Source organism: Choristoneura fumiferana, chromosome 6 (genome assembly GCF_025370935.1).
Source record: "Choristoneura fumiferana chromosome 6, NRCan_CFum_1, whole genome shotgun sequence".
In the NCBI taxonomy this organism is placed as follows: domain Eukaryota; kingdom Metazoa; phylum Arthropoda; class Insecta; order Lepidoptera; family Tortricidae; genus Choristoneura; species Choristoneura fumiferana.
The window spans coordinates 17056570-17075244 of NC_133477.1; the positions used below are offsets into that span (position 1 = coordinate 17056570).

The 18675-nt window shown below is 41.2% G+C and overlaps 2 protein-coding genes across 2 annotated transcripts in view; one reads left to right on the forward strand and one right to left on the reverse strand.

Moving 5' to 3' along the window:
• Adsl (adenylosuccinate lyase) overlaps positions 1-1466 on the forward strand; it is a 54976-nt gene extending 53510 nt beyond the window's left edge. Inside the window, exon 3 of the mRNA XM_074089494.1 lies at positions 361-1466. Coding sequence (XP_073945595.1) covers positions 361-1375 — 1015 coding nt within the window. The 3' untranslated portion in view covers positions 1376-1466. The remainder of the gene's footprint in view (positions 1-360) is intronic.
• The window catches only part of LOC141429215 (uncharacterized), a 38281-nt gene continuing 21041 nt past the window's right edge, over positions 1436-18675 (reverse strand). The window contains exons 2-9 of the mRNA XM_074089489.1: positions 15462-15770; positions 10727-10962; positions 9822-10019; positions 9455-9578; positions 8971-9081; positions 8242-8395; positions 7626-7838; positions 1436-7017 (exon numbers count right to left, since the gene is read on the reverse strand). Coding sequence (XP_073945590.1) covers positions 1877-7017; positions 7626-7838; positions 8242-8395; positions 8971-9081; positions 9455-9578; positions 9822-10019; positions 10727-10962; positions 15462-15770 — 6486 coding nt within the window. The 3' untranslated portion in view covers positions 1436-1876. The remainder of the gene's footprint in view (positions 7018-7625; positions 7839-8241; positions 8396-8970; positions 9082-9454; positions 9579-9821; positions 10020-10726; positions 10963-15461; positions 15771-18675) is intronic.

Sequence of the window (18675 nt, forward strand, 5' to 3'; positions counted from 1 at the left end):
TAGCCTTGCCATTCTAAGAGGAGGCTTGCACCCAGCAGTGGATGTATTTAGGCCGGAGAGATATTTATGTATACTAATAACTGTCTTTCTCCGAAGAAGTTCGGTGCAAGTATGTAGGTAAGTACTTGAATATATTCACAATTCATGAGCTATAGGTGTACGTATCTGCCTAGCCTACTTTATAGTCAAAATATTATGAAAATATAGTGAAAATTTTTATATCTTTCGTACCGTAAAAAATATTTAGACAGCGAAAATGTTCAATACACCAAACAGCCTTCAGTCAGTCTTATATATATTACTAACATTAAATAAAATTTATATAATCGTCGATATAAATGGACCTTTATTACTTTCCAGGTCGCAGCCAATCCTGGGCTTCACACACCTTCAGCCAGCACAGCTGACGACGGTGGGCAAGCGTGCCTCACTGTGGCTCAGTGACCTTCTAATGGACGAACGCGCTTTGTCCCGGGCAAGGGATGACCTCCGATTCCGCGGAGTCAAAGGTACCACTGGCACCCAAGCCTCTTTCCTCCAACTCTTCAACGGAGACGGGTCCAAAGTCCGAGCTTTGGACCAGAGAGTAGCTGAACTCGCTGGATTCGACAAACGTTATTTAGTCACCGGACAAACTTACTCCAGAAAAGTCGATTTGGAAGTAATATCCGCTCTGTCCGGCCTCGGAGCAACTGTGCACAAGATGTGCTCAGATATTCGCATATTGGCTTCTCGCAAAGAAATCGAGGAACCTTTTGAAGCATCTCAGATTGGTTCTAGTGCTATGCCCTATAAGCGGAACCCTATGAGGTCTGAGCGTTGCTGCGCGCTTGCTCGTCATTTAATCACGCTGCACTCTAACGCTGCCAACACTCATGCAGTTCAATGGCTTGAACGTACTCTTGATGACTCCGCTAACCGTCGCATAACACTCGCCGAAGCATTTCTTACTGCAGATGCTACGCTCATCACTCTCCTTAACATCTGCCAAGGATTAGTGGTGTATCCTAAAGTGATTGCCCGTCACATTGACCAAGAACTGCCGTTTATGGCGACGGAAAACATCATCATGGCAATGGTGCAAGCTGGTGGAGATCGTCAAGTATGTCACGAAAAGATTAGAGTTCTGTCTCATGAAGCGGGAGCTCAAGTCAAACAACATGGAAAGGACAACGACCTCATTGACCGTGTGAAGAAGGATCCATACTTTGCTTCAATCATCCCTCAGTTAGACAAGATTTTGGATGCGTCTACGTTCATAGGGCGAGCCCCTGAACAAGTGACCGAATTCATAACAGACGAAGTGAATGCTGTTGTATCAAAATACGCAGCCGTTTTGGCTGAAGTAGAAAAACCAGTAACGCTTAACATCTAATTCTCATGTTTGTGAGATTATTCATTTAAATATAGTAGTTATATTTAGAAATTAAAGATGTTATAATTGAATAAACATTTATTTACAATTATACAGCGTATCCGTTCCGCATTAACAATAATCGAGAGTTATACAAAAATGACTTTACTATTTTACATAACGCTAAGGTATTACGTAAACTAGACAATGGTAACCTTATTTTTTAGCTGACTATGGCAAATATCATAAATAAACAATATAAGAAATGCGCATTGCGTATAAGTCGTTTAATACAAAATAACAGATTTCTAACAGAGCAATATTAGAATTTAGAATGGAATTTGGAAACAGTAAAAAGCTGAATTATAAATGACTACAGTAAAACATTAACAAATATCAACCAAATAAATAAGTTTCTTAAATTAACTTGAGAGAGAGACTTCATCAACTATTCCTGAAATATTTCGTGATCACATTTTATCACATTTTTGATGGCACGATGGCATGAGTAAGGCACCAGAATTACAGGTTGTTAGTCAAGAGTGTGTCGCCTTGGCACGCGGGGCCTTGGCTGGGCCAGTTACAGGCTCCTAAGCTAGGATCGAAGCTCAGCTGCACAGGACAATTAAATACATGAAGAGTGAACCTCTGCTTGGTGCAGTCCCATCTACAAGCGTAGAACTTGTTACATTGTTTCGGATGACGGAAGAGACCCGCTCTCTGGCAGTCGACCGATCCTTGCAAGGTCTCGTCTCTGCTCCTCCATCCACCGGGACCGTATCGGTCAAACGCCTGAGAATCAATGGAGGCTGACTCAGACCCGGATACTATAGACTCCTTAATAATGGCAGTTGGAGCTACTTCTTGATTCAACAGCACAGTCTTATAAGTAGGGGAAGCGGTTACAGCCTTGATGCGCGGTCTTATCGTGTATACTTTTTCGGTAGAAGATACAATTGCTGGAGTGCTTGATACGTAGCTCTGGGAATATACTTCTTTCCTCTTGGGTGTTACTGATATGTAATCGTTCTGGTCTGAGAGATCTTGGTAGAAAGTGTCCTCAGGAACAATAATGGGGTTGAAAGTGGTAGAAGCGAAAGGAGCTGCAGTAGCAGTCTTCAGACTTGGCAAGTATTTCCTTGATTTCTGCTCCCATTGACCATTGCTGATGTCACCACGGCCGGAGTCTTCGTAATCATTGCTGTAGTCTTCGAAATCTGGCTCCTGGATTTTAGGACGTGTTCCTTTAAGAACAAGAGTGGGTGACTGGCAACTGCAGACCGCTCCTAATTTTCTCACGAGAAGAGGGTTGAAATCGTTTATTTTAGTGACTACAGCTACCTTGGGTTTGGCTCTACGTACGGGCGCTGGAGTTACTTCTACCAATTCTTGCTTGTAGGGAGCATAAGTTGACGTCACTGTTTTTGGTCTGTATGTACTTGATACGTATATTGGTGCCGATGTCGTGTAAGTAGCAGGCGATACTAAGCCGGCATCGGGGCCGACCGTACCGAAACCTAACAAATTCGATTTCGCCGTATCGACAACTATGTTTTGCTTCCTAACTGGAGCCGAAGTTGATACGAAGACGGGCGCTTCCGTTGACACGGTGTAATCTTGGTAAGGGTTAAATTTAATTTTTGACGTGAAAGATTGATCAACGTTCTTCAGACCGAAGCTTTCGAAATTGACTACACCCTGTTCAGATTCTTCCAATGGTGGCAGATATTCCGGTGCTTTGTATGTAGTTGACTCTACATATTTGTAAACAGGGACTTCAGTTGTTGATTTGACGTATGTCTTTACTGGTGGTAAATAAGTGTTTTGTGTTTTAGGTGGAAGGTATTCGTTGTATTTAGGCTCAGGAGTTGGTGGTAAGTACTCCCGGGACGTGGTAGAATAAGTAACTGGTCTGTATGTTGATGTAACCACGGGTGCAACAGATGCAACTGGTGGCAGATATTCTTCTCCCTTGTTTACTGCCTGGATCTCGGGCGTTTCGTATGACACTTGGAATGATGAGTAGTGATTAGATTCAATCTTCTTTGGCTGTTCAATGTGAGACGTACTAAATGAAACCTGTGGAGCTGGGACATAGCTTTGAGCAGTGTCGTATTGTTGAGAATAGTCGTCGCTCTTATAATCATAAGAATCTTGAGATTGCGATTGGTGCAAAAAAGAGTGTTGCTGAATTGGCTTAGCAGTAGAAGAAACTAAGTAAGATTCTTGATAATCAGTCTTAGGTGGAATATATTCCGGAACTTTGTACGCCTTCTTGGGTTCCTCGTATTCAGAGTAATGTTCCTCGTAGACGAGATTAGCTGGGGTACTGGATACGAATACGACATCTTCTTTCGATTTGTGTTGCGTATTGTCATTGTACAAGTGATACACTTGATGAGAAACTTCACTAGCATCAGAGTATGATTTTGCAGACACAGTTTCTACGTCTCTTTGAATTTCGGGTTGGTTATAAGTGTATTCTTGGTTTACGTTTAAAGATTGTGTATTGTAAGACTGATGAGATGTTTCGTATTGAGCTGGCTGGCTGACAATATGGCTTACTTCATGTTGTTGGATAACAGGCTTGTAAGTTTGCGTGTAAACAGTGGGAGTAGGCTCGACGTACGAAATTGGAGTTACTTTCTGCGTGTATTTTAGAATAGGATTTACGTATGTAGATACTGCGGGTTGATAATTCAATTTCACTTTAGGTAATGGCGTCGAGGAAATTGGGACAACTTGTTCGACTTTGTGAATTGTTTGATGACTGTAAGAATGTGGTTTGTAGGTAGAAACTACCGCAGGCGCCGGAGTAGAATAGTGCGTGACAACCTGAGGCGCTTCTTCGAACCTTTCTGCTGGTTTCTGGTAATCATAGCCTGAGAAAGACGCGTCCTGGGAATAAGTATGAACTTGTGCAGCGTTTACATTATGCACTGTTTGATGACTGAACACTTGCGGTTGGTACGTAGACACAGCTGGTTGTACAGCAATGGCTGGTTGGGCGGTCGTGTATTCAATTAGCCTTTGCGGTTGTTCATAAGAGACGGCTTGGTTGGTATAGTCGTAACCACTCTGGGCTGCTTGAGAGTAAACTTTGTTATCTTCCACTTTATTAATAGTTTGATGACTGTAAGATTGCGGGGCATAAGTAGAAACAACTGCTGGTGCGGGAGTTACGTGTTGGATAACGGTTTTTGCTGTTTCTTCATAATTTATGGCAGGTTTTTCGTAATTATATCCATTCCCATCTTGAGAATAAGTATTAACTTGACCCACTTCAACTTTGTGGATCGTTTGATGGCTATACGACTGCGGGGTGTAAGTAGAAACAACTGCTGGTGCTGGAGTAACGTGTTGGTCAACGGTCTTTGCTGTTTCTTCGTAACTTACGATGGGTTTTTCGTAATTATATCCAGTTCCTTCTTGCGAATAACTATTGACTTGACCCGCTTCTACTTTATGGATCGTTTCATGGCTATACGACAGCGGACTGTAGGTAGAAACAACTGCTGGTGCGGGTGTAACGTGTTGTACAAAGTTCTTTGCTGTTTCTTCAAAGCTAACTGAAGGTTTCTCGTAGTGATATCCAGATCCTTCCTGGGAATAAGTATTTACTTGACCAGCTTCCACTTTATGTATAGTTTGGTGACTGTACACCTGCGGTTCATATGTGGATACTGCTGGTTGTACAGCACGAGCTGGTTGAGGTGTCGTGTATGTTACCACAGTCTTTGGTTGCTCGTAACTAACTCCTGATTGGACGTAATCGTAACCAGACCCGACTTCAACCGCAGGGGTATAAATCTTGCTTGTCTCAACTTTATGAATGGTTTGATGACTAAATGACTGTGGCGTGTAAGTAGCTGCAGTAGGCTGGGAGTACGTGGATATACTAGGTCCTGTGGTGTATGCTACAATCTTTTTAAACGGCTCTTCTGTTACTGGAGATGCAGTGGAATAATCAAATCCAACTGATTCAACTTTATGGATTGTTTGCTGATTGTGACCGAATCCTTGAGGTTTGTAAGTGGACACAGACACTGCTGGTGCTGGGGTGCTGTATGTTACTCCATCTTCGAATTTAATGGATGGTTTAGAGTAGTCATATCCTGCTGATACACTAGTAGCGGGTGCTTGAGTGACAGCGATACCAGCCTTGTAATCAGACGAGTAATCCTTGTTCTGGTATTGGTAATCTACTGCTTGGTTGTAATCAGTGATTTGAACTTTAGGGGTGACACTGCTTATGTACTGTTTGACTGGCACGACTGTCGGCTGCACGTATGTTACGGCAGGTTGCGTGAATCCAAATATCTGCTTAACACTGGTCTTAGGTGCTTCTGGAACAAATGTGGTCTTGTATGTTGTCACTGTGGGAATCGCTGTAGTGACGGCGTAAGGAGTAGCTGTTGTAGGTATTCCAGATGAAGTAGGGGTAGTAACGAAGCTGTAGCCATCTAAGTTGTGAGCATCAGTTCCTACGTGATTAATAGAAACAGCTGGTTGTGAAACGAAAGATACGTGTCCGGAGTTAACATTGTCATGGGCAACATTATGACTATAAGATTGGGAGCTAACGCTGTTGAAAGGCTGTTTAGTAACATCGTAGTTGAATTGGTCTGTGTATCCAGCGTCAATTAAAGTGGTTTTACCGACTAGACCCACGTTGACAGAGCCAGCTGCTAAAGTATGGGATCCTCCAGTATACGCTTTCGAGTCACTAATGTAGTTACCGCTGTTGGCAGTACTGTAGCTTCCATGATAAACCTGACTGTTCACCTGGCCTGCCGATGCCGCTCCATTATAACCTCCAATATGGCCGTCAGCCCTATATACACCAGCCACGTATTTACCAGAGTCATCATTTGCGTACGAGCCCGAATAATCTCCGCTGTATGATCCGCTGTCACTTTTGTATCCATTTGCTACTCCATCTGTGTAACCACTAGCTTGGTATTTCCCTGAATAATCGCTGGCGCTAGAATAGCCAGCATTGTAAGTTGATTTATGAGCAGCAGATGACCCATCAACGTAAGCTCCAGAATCGTCATGCACGTATTGTCCATTGCTATTCCCAGAAGATGCCGAATACCTTCCGTAATCATAATAGTCGCTGGATTGTTTGTAAGCGGTATTGTCTTGAACATATGGGACGACTGGTGACCCTACATGTTTGTAAGGCTCACCGTAATCGCCTGAAGGGTCATGCACGTATGCCCCAGAGTTATCGGAATCGTAGTCGGATCCTGCCTGATATTGGGATGATTTTTGTCCTGATGTATAAGAACCTGAATAGCTGGCTCCATTGTAATCATTGTTTTGTAAAGAAGCCTGACCATGAGTGACCTTTTTAGATGGTAGTCTATAATCGTCTAAGATTAACGAACCGCTAGTATATTTGGGTTCATTGTACTTGGTAGCCTGAACAAGTCCAAAGTTTCCGTCTTGGTACGCCAGTTCACTGCCGCTAGCTCCGGAAATAGCTCCGTGTCCGGCGTATTCTTGGGAAGCGATGAAGTTTGAGTCCAAGGCGTCGTTTTGAGATAGGAATCCTCCTTGAACACCCACGAGGTTGTCTAGAGAGGCGCCGGAGACCAGGCTGTTGTGGGCTGCGACGTTAACGGCATCAGCTGTCTGACCGTGGAAACCACCCGCTCCTGAAACATTAATAACATTTATTATTATGCAAGATAGCTATGAATGAATGGATTAGTGGATAGAAATTGGTAGTAGTGTTGTTAGATCAGAAGTTAAATTTTCGTATACCACAAGTACCTACTTATATTAGGCTGTGTAGGTTTCCGTTACATGCTGGCAAGTAAAATGTGTAACAAAACATAAGCAATTCCAAATTCCCAAAAGTGCCCTCATTGTATTGAATGAAAAATTTCAGTCGGTTAATCTAGGTTTCATAAATTTGAACACTACTTAACTCTGGATTAGCAATTAACTGGTCGTTATATTGTTAACTCTCCTAGTCCCAACTAGTCCATATAATTATCTAATTGTCTAATATTGAGTAATGCTAAACCATAAAAAAACATGCAGAAACTTTTAACGATATAGGTAGGCACATAGAATAACCACACGCCTACCAATATTTATCTACTAAACACTAAGTAATCTATTTACTTTTGTTTATCTGGAAGATGCCATATAAGTGCCTGACTGTCTAGACTACTCTGCCTTTTTCTTTAATTTTCTTACTCACTAGAGATTTGTAGAAAAAAGTGTAATAAAGGGTAGAAATTTGTATTATACCAACCAGAGAGCACAGCGCCAGAATACCCGAAGGCTTCGGCCTCGTACCGGGCGATGTTCCCGCAGGCGGGCACGAGCCAGGGCCAGTCGCACTTGAGCCGGGCAGCGTCGAAGCCCAAGCCGAACGGGCAGCGGAACTCGTAGGCGGACAGCGGCGCCTTGCCGTGGTCCAGGCACGCGAAGAACCAGCGGCAGTTCTCGGGGTCCGCGTAGTAACCTGGGCATTTGGGATATGTATTAACATTTTCACCCTAAAATGGCTGAATGGATTTAATTGAAACTATGCAGACACTTAACTGGATATCTAGAATAACATACAGACTACTTTTTACCCAAATATATCCATGGCATTGGGGTAAAATCCCACAATCAACCGCTAGAAGTAAGGACTTGAAATTGGACGCGGGGGTTTTTGAAATCCCGGAATGTCCATTCTCGCCAGTGGGGGGAGGCTACGGGACCACACGCAGAGCTCTTATCTTGCGTTTCATGCGTATGTAATTGAATGCGTCTCTAATTTTTCTCTCTCCTTCTATTTATGTTTTTACTGTGTCATTGATGTGATGTAGTGTGTTTTTTATGTCAATAAATGTTGTGAGTTTGAGTTTGATGTACTATACCTTCATGCTCGGGGCAGATGAATCTAGTTTGGGGCACGGGTGCGATCTCAGAAGATCCGGGGCAGGCCTGCGAGTGGGGGAGGCTGCCGGGCCACACGCAAACTTCGTATCGTGCGTCAAACGCCAGACCCGCGGGGCAGTCGAACTCAAATACCTAAGGATAAGGACGAAAAACGTCAGTAAATTTAGATTAAAAATGTATTTTTTATGCATAACAAACTTTAAGTAATTGTTTGAATTATCATCAAAATGTACTACCTACATAATAATAACAATGTATAGCTAATTTCAAGTCAATAAGACCAATGAAAATAGGTGAAGTTCAATTTTTAACGCTCAGACCTGCAAGAAAAATTGTCATTACATACCTACTTTGCGGCGCTCGAACTCAACTCGTTCGCTTTATAGAATCGCAATGTAATCCAACTTGCACTATTTTTCTTGCTAGTCTAAACTGGGGGCCTACTACAAAGTTCCGTCCCTCTCACTCTCGTATTAAATAATATAAGCGTAGCATAAGCGTCAGCGGGACAGCAAGATACGAAATTCGAACTTTGCACTTCGTAGTAAGTAGCCTGGACTTAAGATTTTACCAAACAAACAGGGCAAATTAAACAAAAGCTTAGGAAAGACTTATACCTACGTATTAACGCGGGTAGATTACCCAAGTATGTGTTCAAGTTGAAGGTACTTAGGTACTTTAAATACTAACGGGATTATGTGACTTACAGTATAGTCCGGTGACAGCTGATCGAACTTAACGCAGCGGTAGAAGCGTGCGCAGGAGCGAGGGTGCACGAAGTAGCCTTGACGGGAGCAAGAGAACTCCGTACGTGTGTCCTGGAACGATACAGACTTGATTATGGTGATGGACAGAGCCAGCCACAGATAATCGTAGGCGACCACAGGGCGGGTATCTTATGTCTAGGTTAGGGCCTCTGAGTCTAGTGTTTGCCTTTGGTAGCTGTGAGTGTATCACTTGAATAAACTAATAGTACCACCGTACGTTTGGCGACAAAATCACAGGTTGTGTTTCTTATCTAGTATCTTATCGTGTCTAGGTTAGGTATATAGTAAACTAATTCTCTGAGTCTAGTGTCAAAGTCTAATTTGGTAGCTGTGAGTGTATCTTAGACTCTTGTTTAAATAAATTATGTAAGATTCAGCATCTCTTTTTAATGTCATTGAACTTGTTATAACCCAAAGCACGGACCTCTCGAATCGAATGGATGACTCCGTCCGAGTCGACGATCTGCGTGATTCTGTACGGAGACACTTGGAGCGCGTCCAGTGCGCGCGCATGCGCGGGGGCGGACAGGATTTCATGTTCCAGAGACCTGGAAGTATAAAAAACAAGATTATAGGCATGAGGATCATCGTTATCATCATTCCAGTATATAAACGTCCGTGGGCAAAGGCCTCCTCTCAGAATGAGACGGCTAGGGCCGTGTTCCCACGCGTTTCCATACCTACTTGGCATAAATTACACTTCGCTCCCTTAAATCATTAGGCTCATCACAAATATATCTGCCATTTTACACAGCAGTTGGAAAATGGCAATCCCTTTTGTTATTGCTCACCTCAAAACCGCAGCTCTTGGCGCCCTGCTCTGCTGGTTGAGCACCTTGGCCAGAGCTGCCTTCAGGGTGGGGCCGCAGGGTGTCTCCACGTCGCGGTCAGCTTTGTGGAGAGCCAGGCCGGCCAGACCTCGGACTCGAGCGTATTTCCCCTTCACGTCGACTGAAGAAGAGTCCTCGAAGGACATCCAGGTTGTGTTTCTGGAAAGAAATAGTTTTACATTAATTTAGCCTGTTCGTGGACAGTTCGTAAAAAAATATAAAAGTCAGAAGTTCTCATAACAAAATGCCTCATTAATTATTTTTACTGATAAAAATAATAATTTTAAAACTGAAAACAGAAAACAACACAAACACCTAAACTACACGATGAAAGCCCACCCTAGAACGAAATGGTAATATGGCGACCGCCTCCGCTCGCTCACCAGGCATAACTTAGTGCGCGAAATACGGACGGACGCCCGTACCTACTACATCATCAACCCCCGTAACATCTCGTAACGGCATCTGTCGTTTAAATAGTATATTAAAAGTTTTTGTAGGTACTTAATTACTTGCCGATTTAAGTATTGTTCCCACCAATGGCTTGTGGCATTTACAGATATGTACCTATCTTATGATTAAGATTAAGATTAAGATTGATTTATTTGCCAACATGAACAATACAGGATAGGCACACAGAATACAAATAAACAATAAACTAATAAAAAATGATCTATAAGAGTAGACAATTATAATGACAAAAAATATATTTTACAGTGCATGATTTTTAGTTACTCATTCTTATAGTAACAAAGTAAGTAAATATACTTAGGTATACACGTAACGTTGACGATTAATTGGACTTCAATACCATCCTCTACTTACCCCTGTCAGAAACAAGCAGCAATAACCCAAAACAAACTTACTTGAAAGCATAAGGCGCGGACAGATCCTGGTCTCTCTCCAAAGTCCACCGTCCTTTCTGGAGCTGACGGCACAGCTCTGCCTGATCTATCTCCTTGGGCTCATCCTGCGTGGTAGGACTGCCAGGAGTACTGAGGGTCTCATTCTTCAGGATGAACTGGCGTGCAGTGGCTGGAAGACTGATGACGATCTTCGAAGCTGGGACACCCAGGCCGACTACCAAGTCCACTACAGAGTCCTGGAAGGTTTATATAGATAATTTTAGTTTTTGGAAACTGAGTCTAAGCGTGATTCAGTAGATTTAAGTCGATTAATAATTATTATTTTATAAGCTGAAGTGGAGCCATGCGTTCTTTTATTTGACGTATAGCAGTTTTCTGGTAAGTAGAAACCTACTCTTATTTCAAAACTGCCATCCGTAGGTCTGTTGGTGCGGTTAGTCCAGTTACCGGCCACTGTACTAACAGAGTTAAACGCCTGAATTATAATCTGAGCAGTAGTTAAGTAATGTATCATTCATTGCTTCAAAACTATCACTGCAAAGATTTTTTACGGTTGCTACCGTTCATAGAGACATCGACCAACTGTAAAAGATCATAAATTACTTAATTCGCTTCTTCTTGTACGAAAATCGCTGACAATAATATTTGTTAACACGTCTATTGCTGATGATGAACCATCCCACGGGGCGGCACTAAAAGTACTGTTCCTACCGCTGGTATGAGACAAATTAGTGCCTATCTATCTTTGTTCTGGGAATGAATACAAATGAGACAAATATAGGTACTATAATTTTAGATTTGTCATACTGAATATTTTACGCTGGCGCACTCTGGCGCAATAAAAAACCTATCAGCTCTATTGGATCTAATAAAAAAATATCTCTTTGAGTATAAAACAATTAAATTCAACATGTTGCTTGGTAGCCTGGCATATTGACATTGGCCCCAAATCAATCGACATATATATCTAACAATATAAAATGAACTCGCTATACTTTTAAGGATAAGTTATCCGCAAACTAGTGGTCTGGGCAAAAAACATGTCAAATCTCGCCATTTATGGCAAATTCTAGTCATTACAGTGAATCATGGCTGTACAGGCCAATGTAAAGTCCTAGGCTTCTAGAGATGCATCTGCCAATGTATGACCTACATGCGCCGAATTCTAATTTTGCTCACGTTTTAAAAGTTTGAGCTAATCTAAAATGAGCTTCAAATTGCAAAGTAGGTACAGCTGGTAAATTAGAATGTTTCTGCAGTAGTTTACCTTCAGAATGATTTGAGTCGATGCATCGTGAGAATAAACGGTATAAAATGTAATGGGCGGGTAAATGGATGTCTTGTCGTAGTAACAGTAATTAATAAATATGGAGATTTAATGAGATCATCATTGATAAATCATTTTAAATTATTGCCTGCATGCATGTTATAAGTTATATCCTATTATTAACCTTGATACATAGTAACCTACGTAATAAAAATATGCTCTAAATATGGCTTTACGATCTTATGGCGGTATATATCGGAAACCAAGCAAGTAGGGAAAATTTAATGGATAAACCCACAGTGAACTCTGTACTCTAAGTTAGAGATGCAGAATTGCTTAAGCCTTATTATTTCTTATATACGGCCCACTGCTGGGCACAGGTCTATGAGAATGGAAAAGGCTTGGAGTGCCCATCCCACAAGGCCCAATGCGGATTCGGAACGTCACCACAACCGTTGAACTGCTTCTCAAATGTTCCCAAGTCTTAAAACGTTTTCCTTGACAAAAAAAGTTATGGTAAAATATCGCAATTTTTCGCATCGTGTATGTTGTACTTGTATAAAACAGAAGGAAAACTCACTATCTTAAAAAGACGAGGCCAGCACTACCGTAAAATATGGACATTTTAAATGCCAAAGCAAAAACACGCCTCAGCTTATATATGACCGTTTTAATTTTCCTTGAATATACTCGTATTTTTCTCATGTAAGAGACATCTATTACATAAGTAAGAATAGTTTCTGTTAAAAATTTCATTTTTAATACAAGCTTTTTTTTCTGACTGTACTTGCATTGTCATCTAAACTGCATATCCGTGCCAAATTTCAAGTCAGTAGCTACCTACTATTAACCATTGAGGAGTTCTCTCCTGCGGAGACGATCCAGGCAGGACCACATAGATGTCACTACCAGATTATTGTATTGTCACCAAATTTACATAAGTATGCTAAATTTAAAGTCATTCGGACCGCTGAAAGTGGGTCAAATTTAGCTTCCAAGATTTGACCCATACAAATAAACAAACAAACAAATAAATAAACAGGGTAAGGTAAAGAAAAGCTTATAAAAAAGATAGACATTATTAAAATAGCGTGATACTCTTTTTACACCTAAGTAATATCTAAGTATCCTTTATTGCTAAATTTCCAAAGTATTTTTGCGCAGATTTAAGATGTAAACAATGCCACAGAATGAGTAATAGTACAAGACAATGCGGCATTCATATAACATACATATATTATTCATTCTCTAACAAACTTAGTAGAGTTGTGGATAACACTCATTTCGAGGCTTAAAGACTCGAACGTTTAAGACTCCAGAGTCTTAAAGACTTGGCTATATTTGAGAATTAAATTGGCTTATTTTTTGCGTATGGATGCAAGAAACCGTCTTTGAGGCCTTTGAGTCGTTAAGCGTCGAGAGTCTTTAGGGTTCGAGTGTTTAAGCCTCGAAATGAGCGTTTTTCACAACACTTAAACTTAGCCGTTATAGTTTTCTTTGAAAGTTTGATATACTTACTACCATCCTGTATTTTTTCAAATTTTTCCACCCAAGGTTTAGATTTTTTTTTTTTTTTTTTACGACTGGATGGCAAACGACAAGTGGGTCTCCTGATGGTAAGAGATCACCACCGCCATAACATCTGCAACCAGGGAATTGCAGATGCGTTGCCAACTAGAGGCCTAAGATGGGATACCTCAAGTGCCAGTAATTTTACCGGCTGTTTTACTCTCCACGCCGAAACACAACCGTGCAAGCACTGCTGCTTCACGCAGGATTAGCGAGCAAGATGGTGGTAGCAATCCGGGCGGACCTTGCACAAGGTCTACCACCTGCGTTTTAAGAGGGGGAGCTCGATTTTCATGAAAATTTGCACTTTAAAGTTGAATATTTCGCAAACAAATCACTGAATCGAAAAATCGTCTTAGCAAACCTATCCAACGATACCCCACACTATAGGGTTGGATGAGAAAAAAATATCACCCCTACTTTACGTCTGTGGGAGGTACACTAAAAAAATTTTTTAGAATTTTTTATTGTACCATTTGGTCGGCATAGTTTACATATATATCCGTGCAAAATTACAGCTTTTTAGCATTGATAGTCCCTGAGCAAAGCCGCGGACGGACGGACAGACAGACAGACATGGCGAAACTATACGGGTTCCGTTTTTGACATTTTGGCTACGAACCCTAAAAAGAAGTTTAAAACCGCTAACTACGCCTTGTATTTACTTAGATCCGGAAACAAAGTTCACGAACACAAATCTGTGTCCGAGACCTGTCACAACTCATAAGCAAGCTCATGCGTTAATTACACTTTTTGTGCGCTTAACTTGACGCCTTTATTTGTAAAAAACTATATGTCAAGCTCAATCATGACTATTATTATATAAAGATACGGTTATTATTATATTTATAGTATTGTTAGTATATTATTACAGTCCTTGAAAGAAGGCAATGTGATTAAATTTAAGAGATGTTATTAGTATTGTCAATTGAAGTCTCTGAGTGTGGATTAACTTTTAATATTACTACTAATCAGTGCACACAAATTCCCGTTAATACTATTCATTTAAAAACTTGTATGTGTTTGTCACTTCTCGTGCTAAAAGGGATGTACGAAGTGTTAAGTAACTTCAGAAAACATTGAAACTCTGCTGCCCATTCTCACATCAGAGGCCGTATTTTCTAAAGCGCGGACGCTTACTATCGCATTCAATTTCTTTCTGCCCAACGGTGTAAGATGGTGAGAGAAAGAAATGGTGAAAGCGATGGCAAAAGCCCTGCGTGTTAGACAATATAAGGCCTCAGAAGCCGTATTTCCTAACGTTTCTGACGCTCGCCATCGCAATAAAATAACAAATTTCGCATACAAAAACTGTCATTTGATTGCTATCGCGAGCGTCAGAAACATTAGGCAATACGGCCTCAGGTCCTAGTCGCCTTTTACTACACCCATGGGAAGAGATGGGCCCGTCCCATTCTAAAACTTGGCACCGGCACGGACAAATAATCTGTAGGTATCAATTACAGAACAGAGGCCGTATTGTCTAACACATTCACCATCGCTTTCTACCCACGCCTTCTATGGTTTGACAGAAAGAAGTGGTGAAAACGATCTCCCTTCTTCTGGCCGTGTAATCTAACCTCGACATTGGCGGAATCATCGCATGGATCGATGGGGCCATATTATCCCAAAAATTGAATTGAATTGATTCTCTCTCCTCTTAGCCTCCTAGACTAGAGGCTCTCGGCACGAGTCTTGACGAGTGGAGGCTGCAGGAGCGCAAGCCATCCACACTCGATTTATTCAGTTGCCCGCTACGCCTGACAAACTGACACAAAGCGGAGTGATAGTGAGGCGAGGCGAGGGAAGACTTCCACTTCCGAACTCGCATTCCCTCGCGTAGCCTCGTAGAGTCTGGATGGGGCATTAGACAAAAAGCCTTGTATTTAAGTTTCCTACCGTGTTCATCATATCCCAGAGTCCGCTCAGCCTGCTCGGGTGATATGCCATCTTCTTTACCATCCCCAACTCGTGCGTATGCACCATCATCAGATCCACCTTCTTCACCAGTACCCTCAGGTCGTAGTACTTGGCGAGCAGTTCCGGGTGCGAGGGTAAAGCCAGGAAGAGGGGGCCGCCTCCAGCAGCGTTGATGGCTGCACGGCCGGCTTCAATTGTCTCCAAGACTGAGGTCTTGTTGAGGGAGCGGTGGGCATCATGAATCTCCAAGCCTTGGACGTTCTTAGACTTGAGCGCTGATTTGAGATCCTGGAAAAAAAGAAACTTGTTAGAGTTGTTGTTGAATTGATTGAATTGACCTTTACACTGTTTTACTGCATATAAATTAACTATCTTAATTCTTCATTAGCTTTTGTCTAGGATTAACTTCATTGACGTGTTGAATGTTCCCTAATCAAAAATATATGGCGATGAAAGAATGTAGAAAATAGAACTGTAGGTAGCGGTTAATTTAAATAAACTTTTGAATATACATTTAATCTACAGTAAACTTATGTGATCTTCTCACGCTATACAGTTTCCAACTACATGGCGTAAGCTCTGTTTAAAATGTAACACCACGCGTGTACCTACGTGTTTGTACGTACAACCGGTCCGTGTCAACCTTAAATCAAGATTATAGATTACGTCAGTGTTCAGCAGATCTGGATCAGATTTCGTTGATTGTCCAAGTCGATATCCTTGACCTAGAGTTGGTTGTCCTTCGAGAAATTACACCTGAGTTTGCCATACTTGAGTAAATTTATGGGTATACCCCCACGCACGCGTAAATTATATATTATTCTATGTTGATGATATGTTACTTGATTGCTAGTAGGCTGGGAAGGCTTTTTGTAGAATGTAAATTAGATTGATCCTACTAATATTATAAATGCGAAAGCGACGTGCTGCGTAAAACGGCTGGACGGACTTGGATGAAATTTGGTGAGTAGATAGCGGACATCTGGAATAACACATAAATGTATCTAGGGATAGGGATAAAATCTTAAAATTTCAAACACTGGGTTTAGAGTCTTGAAATTTTGGACAGTTATTCTTAACACAACCTCAATAGAGACCACGATATAAATTTTGGGAATTTCCAGGGGAATTTTATAAAATCCCGGAATTTCAATTGTAACTACCAGATCGAATAGTATATGCGTGCGAAGCCGCGGGTAAACTCTAGTAGGTACCTAATAGTTTTAATGACTTACGGTTTTGATATTGAGAGATTTTAAGTCTCAGGATAGTTTTTCCTGTTAAAATTTCGTACTTTCCGCAGGAAAGCGATAAACGAAATCTGCGCAGACGAAGGTCTCGTATCTTATATTGCAAATCGTCACTTCCTACTTTAAGGGGCTGTTTCACCATCCATTGATTAGTGTTAACTGGCGGTTAATGTGATGCCGTCTCCGTCTATTCGAACAAAACAAATAGAGACGGCATCACACCTAACCAGTTAACACTAATCAATGGATGGTGAAACAGCCCCTAAAAGAAACTCGTAGGTACCTCAAAATAGTTAATTTTTCGATTTTGTTGACATATTGATTTTAGATAAGTACAAGATTTTTTCAAGGTAGTAACGAAATGTTAATGTTAATAAAATCCTCAATGTAATTCTTGAGAACTCCCGTGGGAATTTGGTGAAATCTGGGAATTTTAATACTACAGCCTGATCTAATGGATTACGCGTTGCCAAGCCGCGGGCAAAGTTTATTCCACAAATATTATAAATGCGAAAGTTTGTAAGTCTGTTTGTTTATTTGTTACCTTGTCACGTCTCAACCGTTGAACCGCTTAAGATGATATTCGGTGTACAGATATTTTGAGTCCCGGAGAAGGACATAGTATAGTTTGTATCCCAGAAAATTACATAGTTCTCTAGGGATAGGGGTAAACGAATTATATGCGGCTGGAGTCGCGTGCAACAGTTAGGTACCTAGTATTATATTATATTTCTTCTAGTCATTGCCATTAGCACGGCACACCTAGTTAATCTCACTCAAGCTTTGAATGCACTAATCTAAATTCGCAGCATATGCGTGCCAAATGCATTCATAGTCCTTAAATAAATTACGGTAGGTAAACGTTTTGTGGCTAAACATAAATGCCGTCGTCAGGTATTTAAGTGAATAGAATATTTCTGATTTACTTATTACACATATGTACAAACAATACAATGACTATTTATTAAATACCACATAGGTTGTAAGCAATAGGTACCAGCACCAATATCTGACACAACAAGCGTGCATAAATATTTGATACGACTCTATTTCTAGGTCCGGAAGAACGTGTCAGATATTTTTGCACGCTCCGCTGTGGCAGATATTAATGCTGGTGACTGTACCTAACCTACACGCCCTGTGTACCAGCACCAATTAAGGGGGTGCCAAAGACAACGTGCTTCTGCATGACGTGTTATATGAAGAAGTCTTATTTTTGAAAGACAACGACGACGATGGGGGGGGGAGCCTATAGTAATCCGCCCCAGGTGCCAACCCATGCTACTGGGTAGGTACACAAATCGGACATAAAAAGAAACTTCGGAACCCCAAAGAAACCAGTGGTGGCTCTGCGCCCCGCTCTTTAGTAAAACGTATGCAGTGTGGGGTTAACTAAACTTCTACAGTAAAAACTCGAAAATCGAGACCGGCTCAAAAGTTCATAGAAATGGGTCCCGACTGTTGTCACTTAAGTTTAGTTACGTAATGGAGTTCTAGGCTACTAAAAATTAAGTCTAATTTTTTCGACAGGACCGACGCCGTGGAATATAGTTAGTTAAGTACTTAAGTGATATTACTAATCTGCCACAATACCCCTATTTACACCAAGGGGTACAGGGTCTAGTTTTTCAAGGAACTAGTTTAAATTCCACTTTCTAGCGATACTAGGAACCTATAGGCTTCCGTGGTCGCTCTGAAATGATCTTAATAAATGGGTGTGCAGGAAATGCTACAGGCGTTTGAATATCCGATAGTGCTGTTACTGTTAAATATCCTGTGTTCAATACTTGATTTATAAATATAAGAATGCCACCCTACTGTGGCCCGTGACTTCGTCTACGTACGAAGAATTCGTTTATTCGCTTAAGCGGTTTTTCTTAAAGATAAATAAAAATATTTATTTGTTAAAACACGAGTACCTACATATAATACAGCTACACGGG